Below are 11,329 nucleotides of genomic sequence, written 5' to 3'. Positions count from 1 at the left end.
AAATGACGTTAACACGCACACATTTATAGATTCACGACATTCACCACACATCGGACACGAACACAACGATAGGTTCACGACATTCACCACACCGCGCAGCTTGTAGGCAAACGTCAGTTGACCGCTGAGTTTTCAGTCTTGGTATTTTTTGTTTATGATGGGGAGTATCCTTCAAGCAAAGTTTGCTTCTACACGGAGACGCAAGGCGCAGAAATTATCTTCGAATTTCCTTTTGATTTTCCCTTCGGTGCATCGCGAGCTTCTACACGTAGTATTTTTTACCAGACGCAAATTTGACAGCTATTTTTTTTGTTTTATTTTGTTCTCGTTTTCGTATGTATTTTTATTCCAAAATAAGCAACAAAATATACAAAAAAAAACAACTCCAGCGGGCTCTATGTGCAACGAAAATATTTGAGTGTATTAAAAAAAGATACAATACACGCAAATAATACTCAAACGACGAAGCGAACTCTGCGAACGACGAAATCAAATAAAGCAAAACAGCAAAAAAAAAGAACAAGATCAAAGAGAAACGTCAAAGTGAGTCTCAAAATTTTTGAACGGCGACTCACAGGGTAGAAAATCTTCCATCCCTTTTTTTCGAACTTTCTTTCTCCCTTACTCTTCATTGAATCTTGAACTTTGCGTCTTCGTGTAGAAGCAGACAAACAAGTCCAACCTAGGTCCGAATCCGCTCCGCCTCAGGCGGAGCTGAGTCCGACTTCGGCTCAGAAACGGGTCCGAAGGCGGCTCAAATTAGTATGGAAATTATAATCACCGCGGAGCCGATTTTATATGTATTGGTTTTATCACCACGATTTCTCCTTCGACTTTGGTGTTCATAATCAGCTATTACATGAAGCCTCAAGAGGCGCGCCTCTTTTCAAACGTAATGAGTGCAAAAGAGAAAAAAGATGCAACAAAAAATTATCCGACCAGAGAGTCGTGGGTCGGAATTCTGAAGCCTTAACTACATTGGCTCAAAAAGTGAAAAAGTACAAAAGTGAAAATTTTCAAACGCATTTTTGTATGGTTTTTCGGGCTAGAAAATTAAAATAAATGATGCAGAATGCTTATTTTTCCGTCCAAAAATCAATTTGTAAACTCTTTTTTACAAAAAAATTCCAGCTAGCGGGAAAAAAAATATTTTCACTTTTGTACTTTTTCAAAAAGTGGTGAATGTAGTTAGTCAGCTATTACATGAAGCCTCAATAGGCGCGCCTCTTTTCAAAACTAATGAGTGCAAAAGAGAAAGAAGATAAAACAAAAAAATATCCGACCGGAGAGTCGTGGGCCAAAATTCTGAGACTCTTTTTTGCCGTTTCTTTTTCCACTCTTTCTTTTTTCAACATTCCCTTTCATTTCTTTTTGCTTCTTGGTGGAATACAACAACAACAATAAAATACAATAAAATCAAGAGAAATTTCAAATTTGAGTCTTTGACTCAAGAGGCATCGTGTAATAGTACGCGCCTCACAGAATGATTATCAAAAGAAAATTCGAAAAAAGAGTCAAGACTCTTGAGGCTTCATGTAATAGCTGACTTAAGCCTTGAGACTCTTTTTTGACGTTTCTTTTTCCACTTTTTTTTCAAAATTCCCTTTCATTTCTTTGTGCTTCTTGGTGCAATACAACAATAACACATTTTAAATCAAAAGAGAAATGTCAAATTTGAGGCCTGGACTCAAGGCTTGGCCACACTGGAGGGTATGCGGTAGCGGTACGGGTAGCGGTGAGGGTACTTGTATGAAAAAAATTCCAAACTGACACATCAACGTTCAGGTGTGGAATTTTTTTAGTACAAATATCGTTACCGCTATACCGCATACCCTCCGGTGTGGCCAAGCCTTCAAGATTCATCATGTAATAGTACGCGCCTCACAGAATGATTATCAAAAGAAAATTAGAAAAAAGAGTCAAGCCTCTTGAGGCTTCGTGTAATAGCTGACATACACAAAAAGTTGCAACTCTACTAACAATTTTGCTTCTATAATGCTTTACAGAATCAACAATTGCATCTATAAAGCTTTATAGAACCAAAAGTGTTTGTCGGGAAGTGTGTGAGTGCAACCCCGTTTTTCTCGGTCGGAGTGTCTTTTCTGAACTCCATTTTCTTGCTTGAAGGGTACGCTCCCCAGCTGAAGCGAAACGAAATTTTTCATCAAAAATATCAAAACAAAATCTTAAACGAAAAATTTCGATTTTGTTTTTTTATTTTTAATTCATTTAATTCTTGCGTAATTTTAATCCATGATCGAACCAAAGTTAAACCACAGCTGATCCTCCGAAATCGGGTCGCTAAATTCCTGATTCGAGACTGAACATTTTATACAACTGGTTCTAAATACATTTTAGCTTGGCAACATTTTTGAGAGAACTTTGTATGGAAGCATTGCTGTGGACTTTGAAGACTAAAAACCAGTTGTACAAATATTTAATCCATGGTTCAGCAACTTTTATCTGGTTAAATGTTAAAATAGCAATACCCATGCTTGAACCAAAACTGAACCACAGCGCTGACCCATCAAAATCGGCAAGTCAAATTTCTGAATCAAGGCCGAATAACGTTTGTGTGTTTCAAAATCATTTTGTGACAGTTTTCCGACCACAAAATTAAAAAAAATGATGCTAAAAGCTTATTTTTTGATTTAATAAATAATTTTTGTAGTTTTTTCCAAAAACAAATTCCGCTAGAAATAAATAAAAAGTTTTTACTTTTGTAAATTTCTCACTTTTTCACTTTTTAGGTCATTGTAGTTAAGGCTTTAAGGGTCAGTTGTTCAAATGTGGTTCAGCCTTGGTCTAGGAATTTAACTTGTCGATTTCGGTGGATTAGCTGTGGTTCAACTTTGGTTCAAGCTTGAATATGTCTTTTTTGACATAATATATGGACCTTTAACCAATTCTAGACCTCAGCTTAACCACCGATTTCACAAGATAAAAGTTGCTTTAAAACAGGTGGCATTTAAATGCCTTATATTGTACCTAATAGCCAATTTTCACCAAATTAGGTAATTTCAAATTAGATTTTTGTTCTATACGATTTAACATTCGAAATGATATAATTAGCGAAACTATCCATTCTTCAGTGAAAACAGGCTATTACTCTGGTTTAAAGGCCCACACAAACCGTGAGGACCTTAAAAATGTCCCATGGTACCAGTTTATTGAACGCATACATGATTCTGTTTCCAGCTTAAGAAACAAATTTTGACATTTCAATTTTTCGGCAAAATGAAGATGACGTCATCAATTTTGATAAGGAAAATAAAAATGACACATGACATTTGTTTATTTAAAGGGGATGAAACCGCTGAAAATTTTTACATTTTAATACAAAAAAAAAACTAATTAATATTAATAACCCAAGAATAATCTCCACGTAACACTTTAATTAGCATCCTTTAATATTCAATAACATTTTCTCTAATAATAATGGCCAGTTCAAGTACTACAGATTTACCAAACGATAATAATCATGTAAAAAATGTTGCCCTTATCACAGGCATTACCGGGCAGGTAAATATTTATTATTTGTTTTATTGATTTTAAGAAAAAAAATACAAAATACTATCGGCGAGAATTATTTCTGTAGGATGGTTCATATCTAGCAGAACTACTTTTGAAAAAAGGCTACGAAGTTCACGGTATTATACGACGTGCAAGTACATTTAACACTTCCCGTATTGAACATTTGTACACCGATCCAAAAGCTCATAAGGGTGGTCGCATGAAATTGCATTATGGTGACATGACTGACAGCAGTAGTTTAGTGAAAATTATTACTTCAGTTAAGCCAAAAGAAATCTACAATTTGGCTGCCCAGAGTCATGTAAAAGTTTCTTTTGAATTGAGCGAATATACTGCCGAAGTCGATGCTGTCGGAACTCTTCGTCTTTTGGATGCCATTAGGACATGTGGAATGGAAAAAGATGTGAAATTCTATCAGGCATCAACATCTGAATTGTACGGAAAGGTTGTAGAAACTCCACAAAATGAAACAACTCCATTTTATCCAAGATCTCCTTATGGTAAGTGCTGAGGGCCCTATTTCATAAAACTAAAAGTTTTTTCTACAACTCAGTATCTAGGTATTCATTTTGTGATTTTATTCGCAAAACAAAAGAAAAACTTGTAGAGCGGGCGGCCACTGCAGAAACGCTCAACTCATCGAGCTAAAGAAAATTTGAAATGGGAAGTGAAAGAGGGCTATTAGTAGTTACGAAAACCACAGGTCTTCCCGTTCGCATCCTGGCACGATTGGCGTGGTAAAGTGCATCGTGCATCTCATAGAGTTAAAAGACAATATTAGTGTCAAATTAAAGGTGCTATTGTAAGCTATCAAAATTCAGAGGTCTTCCGGGCGAAAGTCTGGCAGTTTTGTCATGCAGCCCGTTTTAAGGTTAGAAGCGATAAAAGTGAGTTTTTTCATAAAGTCTTGTTTTTTGGTATTTTGGTGGATGAGTTAAGGAGTTTTTTCACTATAAAATAAAAATAAGAGTTATTAGCATTTAAATATAAAACGATGTTTTGGAAAAAGCTTGATAGTTTATTAGCAATGACCCAAAGTATATGCAAAACTACGAATAATTCACGAAAAAGTCTCAAATAATACGCTGCGCCCCTTACAACTTACCGAATTAAAAGGCGAATTTAATTTCAAATTAAAGCTTATAATGTCTTTTTTTGAAAACCAGAGGTCTTCCAAGCCAAAAATTTCAAGTTAGGTCACGCAGCTTGTTTTAAGGTTAGGAGCGATTTTCACTTAAAACGTTCAAGCAGGCTGGGGGGTGAAATGACAAGATGTGGCTTGGAAGACCTCTGGTTTTCAAAAAAAGACATTATTAGCTTTAATTTGAAATTAAATTCGCCTTTTAATTCGGTAAGTTGTAAGGGGCGCAGCGTATTATTTGAGACTTTTTCGTGAATTATTCGTAGTTTTGCATATACTTTGGGTCATTGCTAATAAACTATCAAGCTTTTTCCAAAACATCGTTTTATATTTAAATGCTAATAACTCTTATTTTTATTTTATAGTGAAAAAACTCCTTAACTCATCCACCAAAATACCAAAAAACAAGACTTTATGAAAAAAACTCACTTTTATCGCTTCTAACCCTAAAACGGGCTGCATGACAAAACTGCCAGACTTTCGCCCGGAAGACCTCTGAATTTTGATAGCTGACAATAGCACCTTTAATTTGACACCAATATTGTCTTTTAACTCTATGAGATGCACGATGCACTTTACCACGCCAATCGTGCCAGGATGCGAACGGGAAGACCTGTGGTTTTCGTAACTACTAATAGCCCTCTTTCACTTCCCATTTGAAATTTTCTTTAGCTCGATGAGTTGAGCGTTTCTGCAGTGGCCGCCCGGACTATTGCTTTAAAATGAAAAATGAGTACTGAGTTGTAGAAAAAACACGGATATTAGCCGAATTTACTTGTAGCTTGTAAATTATCAGCAAATTTCTGTTTCATAAAGAATTCGAATAGACTAATAACTACAAGTATCGTAGACTTGTAACTACAAGCAAATATACAAATGTGGCGAATGTTTCTGTTTCAGAGTAATTCCATGAAAAAGTGGACACGAATTTTGAACAAATTATGCCTTTTTTACTTTTTCGAAAAGCAAATTACTATTTACAAACGGCAACTCTTTATGCAATTTGCAAAAATAGATTCTTTGTTATATTCTCTTATGGCTAGAAATTAAATTCAAGAAGTATAAATAATCTTAAAGCATTTTTAAAGCATAAGCTTGTCAGCTACAGAAGAATTTCACATGAATGTGACGGAAAAAAGACCCCACAGAAAACAAGATAAATCTAATAGTGACGATTACAATGTCCCCTTCTAAATTATATAACCATTTAAGCAAGCCTTCTATATACGATTTTAAAATTACTTTATAAATAAAACTTTATAATAAATCGCAGGTAATATGAGTTACCAAATTAATGTAACGTAAGTTACCTAAATATTTTGAAATTTTTCATCGAAATATTGAATAAATGTTGGGTTTTGTCACTTATTTTAAAAGCTTGTAATTTTTTGTGGATTGAATCTTCATTAAAAAAAGATTCTAAATATCACAGAAAAATTTCATACTGTCGGACTGTTAAAACTCGTGTCCGATTTTTGTAACGTGAGTTATCAACAAACTTTTATTTTTCTTAAGCAAATTCTTAAAATAAAGAAAAATGTTTTACTTAATTATGAAAGTAATAGTTATGCTTAATTCATGGACAGTGTTTTCGTCAAAAAATAATCTATTAATGTATTTAAAATGTGTGTAACGTGAGTTACCATGAAATTGTGATAGGCTTGTAACTACAAGCGATTTTTTTTAACAAGAGTAGAAAGACTAATGAAGAAAAATATGGAGTCTAATTTTGGGTCATTTACTTTGAATGTGCGTTATAGATAAGGTTATATCACTAAAATGGGACTAAAATGATCAAGCATTATAATCAAGAATCCTCACCAATTTTTAGGTGTTAGTGATAGAAAAAATTGTACTAGTTTAGTTGACATTTAATGGAGGACATAAGTAACAATGCAGTTTTTTTAATTTGTATGATGCTAAAAAATCAATCTTCCTTGTCTAGTGACAAATAGTCACTGTATATATTCATATCCCTGCAATAAGTACTCAAAATAGGAGCTTTCCAGTGAAGTTATTAGCGTGAAACGACTTGAAATTAATTTTTTGAAATAGTTATTACTATCTTAACAGTTTATCAATGATGACGAGATGTATCACGAGAAGGTACTATTCAAGGATTTATCTTGGTACCAGTCATTTTTAGTTTATATATTTCGCCAAAATTAGACAACAAACAAGTGGAATATCAATTCCTTACAAATAATGCGTTTTTATTGCACTAGAATTTCCCTATGCCTCTACTTTAGAGACTACAAGACTTGGATATCTCAAACATACAATTTAAAGATCTTAAAAAAAAAAAACCTAATTTTATAAATGCAATGAAATAATGAGTAATTTCCATTAAATTTCGATAGCTTCGTTTGTTTTTGAGTTACGTTGCACATCACGGAAAAAATGCGCTTACATTTTTCGTTACCTACTGCATTAGATTTGGAGGGTATGGGTTTTTCAATTTGTTCAAAAATAATTGGTACATAGTGACTGGAATATTAATAAAAATGAATTAGAGCAATAGCTAGTTAAATAATTAAATAACAAAAAAATTTCTTAGGTACATATAACAATACAATACAATATTTTTTTTTGAAGACTATCTAGGAACTTTTGATGCTTCATATACCTACCGCTAAAACCACTGAAACTAGTTTTTTAGATAAAGAATTTTTTAAATACAAAATGCAAAAACTTCCAGAAAGATTTCTCCCCTTAACGCGGAAAAATAATGAAGATTAAATTCAGTTATTTTTCCTTAAAGATTAATGAACCCATAAATAAATATTTAGTTCATTTATGAGTTTAAGCTTTTTTGATGAAAGTTACAATAAAACTATTTTTTGACAAAAATATTTTTTTATAATCTTTGAACTACAACTACCACCGAGTGCTTATGAGTTACAGCACTGTTTCACGGATGCCAATCCGATCATCAGACTCCTTTATTCCATTTTTATGTGGTGCATAGTCTAGTCATTTTTCATTTGACTTGAACAAACTTTTTCCGTCAGACTTGAATATTGAACCTAGACCAAGCGAGTGTTTTGGCTAGTAATATTTAGTGCATCAATGTTTTAATTCAAAAGAATTTCACAAAATTTACTATTCAAAAACGAATAAAACAACACTGATTCATCTTTGAAACTCAATTTCAATTGTTTGTATTTCTTTTTTTCTCAAGAAACATAGACTTTTCTATAGCCTAATATTTAAACTAAATGTAAAGACCATATTCAAGCAAACCAAATCTTTAAAAATCAAGCTAATAGCTTTTAAAGCCAATAATGTTTATTATATTTCACAAATATTCATCATAATATTTCGTCCCGCTGCTGCTATAGAAAGTTTTGCTATTTTCGTTACTCCTAGTTAAGCTAGAACCACAGTACACATTTTGTGTACTGTAGTTTTTTAGAAGCAAAATAACTTGAATTCGCCGGACTACAAATGAATGAAAATTTTTATGAAACAGAAAACTACAACTCCATACTTTATTTGTGCTTGTAACTACAATTCTACAAGTACAACACTAATAGTTCTATGAAATAGGGCCCTGAAAATAATTTTATTAATTTTCAAAGTTCCTCTCTTCATCAAAAAATGTTTGTAGCTTGCGCTAAAATGTATGGATACTGGATTGTTATAAACTATCGCGAAGCATATAACATCTTCGCTTGCAATGGTATTCTCTTCAACCATGAATCGCCACGTCGCGGAGAAAATTTCGTTACAAGAAAAATAACACGTTCGGTTGCAAAGATCTTACTAGACCAATTGGAGTATTTTGAGTTGGGTAACTTGGATTCAAAACGTGACTGGGGTCATGCAATGGACTATGTAGAAGCAATGTGGTTGATGTTGCAACGTGATTCCCCAGCCGACTATGTCATAGCAACTGGAGAGACACACAGTGTTCGAGAATTTGTTGAAGCTGCTTTCAAGTTTATTGGTCGAGAAATCGTCTGGCAGGGTGAGGGTGTCAACGAAGTTGGCATTGAAAAGAGTACGGGTACTATGCGTGTTAAGATAAATAGTAAATATTTCCGTCCAACTGAAGTTGATTTGTTGCTGGGCGATGCCAGTAAAGCAAAACGTGAACTTGGCTGGGAACCAAAGGTCACATTTTCTCAGTTGGTTGAAGATATGATGAAAGCGGATATAGAACTTATGAAAAAGAATCCAATAGCGTAGGGATAGGAAATAAATTATTAGTATTGTTTTTTTTTGTAAAATTTCAGCCGGACAGCACAAAATAGTTGGTATAATGGCATTTTCTTACGCGACACATTTCCATAATCAATTTTAGTTTTATTGATGCATTTTTTATAATTATTAACTGTTTTATTATTATTTTATATAAGCGTAAAATAAACAATAATTTGTTATAAGAGCATGATGCGTTTAAATTAAATTGATACTTATAGCGTCGATGTTAACCTTTCTATTTGTATGAAATATTTTTTTTTGTAAAAGATGCAAAGCTAGAAATCAGTATATAAACAGAAATCTTTGATCGATAAGGTATTGAAAAATAAAGTTTATTGCAAATAAAAAAAATTTGCATTGAAAAAAAAATATTAAAAAAAAAAATTGATTGCAACTGAAAAATATTTGCATTGAAAAATTGCAATTGTTTTTTATTTGCAATAAATATTTTTTTTAATTTCCAATGCATTTTTGTTAAATTGATATTTTTACAACCCTGGTTCCAATAGGTTTTTTCATAGAGTGAAATTTCGAAACAAAAATTATATTTGTTCCGTTTTGTATATACAATTAAAAAATTATACTCTTATCGATTTTGTGCATTTGAAGTTAATTGATTTTGTAATTGAAGGGTTACTTTTAAATATTTTTTTTTAAATTTTATAGAATAAATTCGTTAATATCATAAATTAACAGAATGCAAAAAATACAATACGTTTATGAGTGATCTTAGAAGATGTAGGTGTAGGCTCTCATCATGTAAGACGACATGAATGAATGCAGTATTTGGTACGAATCTAAATTGATCATTCAAGTTTAGAATTCAGACTTTCAGATATGGCATTACTATCATAGAGATCTGGTATTACGATAATTTAAAAGAATTTAAATAATATGAGAACTCGTATTTTTTTCAAGAAGGACTTTCAGGATTTTGATACAAAAAATTGAATGCTGCACAAAAAAAGGTTGTAATTTTTAAATAAACAAAAATATTTTTTGTACGTTAATAATGGCATGTCATAAACCCTTTTCGTGGTATTTCGAAACTATTTATATAAAAGCTTTTATGTCGTTTTTGATTGTTCCACTTGTGGATTCACTCATTACTCGTACATTAAAAAATAGATTTTATCATTCCGACTAGAAATCGAGTTGCTTATTAGATATGGAAATTGCATAAATTGCACATCACATACATATAGAGCTCGAATTATGGGAAAAATTGTATTTGATTTTTTTTCTTAATTTTTTCAACAATTGTAAGAAAACAAACGAATTAACATCGGCTTCAAAAAAGAGATTTATTTTGTGATTATAGTGATATTTCTTATTAATTTTTTTTTAAATTTAAATTTATTTTAAAAGCCATTACTTCGACCGCTTGTACAATAAAAAGGCAAGAGTTTGCTAAACAAAAAAAAAACAGTTTCGACTAAAAATATTATTTATTTTGTATTTGTTTTTACAAAAAGAATGTGCACAAAATCGATAGAAAATGTTATAACGAACAATAATTAATAGCTTTATTTTTTGCAGTAGGACATCTTGAAGCCAAGATATTATCAAAAAACGATATTTTTGGGCAGATACCCAAAGGAGATGGGAAACTTTCGTACGTTTTACCCCCCAAAACCCATTTGTTTATTTCGTGTTGTTGTAATCTCTTTTGTATTCGTGAATAAATGTGAAAAACACACATAGTGTAGCCACGGTGTTTTTACGCACACCTAGCCAGAAATTTACGATTTTTCACGCATAATTAGCCAAAAATGTCTGTTTTTTCACGCATACTTAGCCAAAAATGTCCGACGGAGCTTGTAGGCAAACCAGTATGACGTCAGAAGTTTCCCATCACCTTCTGTGTATCTCTGTTTTTGGGTGTTTTCGCACCGGTTTTACATGAGTTCATTTATCAATTGCTCGGCCATCTTTGGTGATAAAGAGCTGATTTTTCTTTTTAAATGCATTTAAATGCAGGACATGAAGAGGGCTACAAAATAGCATTAGAAAAATGTCAATCATGATATAAGCTTTTTTCGAAATAATGACGAAAATGTGTTTTTAAACAAGAATCAAACAAAATACAAAAATACAATCAAATTACAGTTAAACGATAGGAAATATTACAAAGAAGATATTGTGTATTCATTTTTTGCTCTACGACATTCTGGAGCCAAGATATTTGCTTAGAAGCAAATATCCCAAAAAATGCATTTTTGTGAATAACTCGGCTAAAAGAATCATCAGATGGTGAGAAATTGTGTTTGCCTTTTAAATATATGATGCATGAAATAAAAACTCACAGTGCCTCTGTGCGCAAGGCAAGGCTCTTTTTCCCGACGCTTTGACTACTGCAGTAATTGGCCAGGAAAAATTAAAAATATGGAAAAGTGGGAATTTTACACAAAAAACCTACAAAGAAAAACCCCGCGTTCAATTCAGTCC

At 32.5% G+C, this 11,329-nt stretch overlaps 1 protein-coding gene across 1 annotated transcript; it reads left to right on the top strand.

Annotated features, from left to right (window-relative positions):
* The first annotated feature begins 3,286 nt into the window (after positions 1 to 3,286).
* On the top strand, positions 3,287 to 9,066 carry LOC129910988 (GDP-mannose 4,6 dehydratase). The gene is made up of 3 exons (XM_055988610.1): positions 3,287 to 3,522; positions 3,599 to 4,034; positions 8,286 to 9,066. The coding sequence occupies exons 1-3, from the start codon at positions 3,439 to 3,441 to the stop codon at positions 8,864 to 8,866; spliced, it is 1,101 nt and encodes a 366-aa protein (XP_055844585.1). The 5' UTR covers positions 3,287 to 3,438; the 3' UTR covers positions 8,867 to 9,066.
* Positions 9,067 to 11,329: the final 2,263 nt, after the last annotated feature.

The sequence above is a fragment of the Episyrphus balteatus genome, chromosome 2 (genome assembly GCF_945859705.1).
Source record: "Episyrphus balteatus chromosome 2, idEpiBalt1.1, whole genome shotgun sequence".
Classification (NCBI taxonomy): Eukaryota; Metazoa; Arthropoda; class Insecta; order Diptera; family Syrphidae; genus Episyrphus; species Episyrphus balteatus.
The sequence above is the reverse complement of the archived record's forward strand: the minus strand, read 5'-3'. Positions and strand labels throughout refer to the sequence as shown.

Coding starts and splice junctions, on each gene's coding strand:
- LOC129910988 (XM_055988610.1), top strand. CDS start 3,439: ATGGCCAGTTCAAGTACTACAGATTTACCAAACGATAATAATCATGTA. Junction 3,523..3,598: donor TCACAGGCATTACCGGGCAG/GTAAATATTTAT, acceptor TTATTTCTGTAG/GATGGTTCATATCTAGCAGA. Junction 4,035..8,285: donor TTATCCAAGATCTCCTTATG/GTAAGTGCTGAG, acceptor AAATGTTTGTAG/CTTGCGCTAAAATGTATGGA.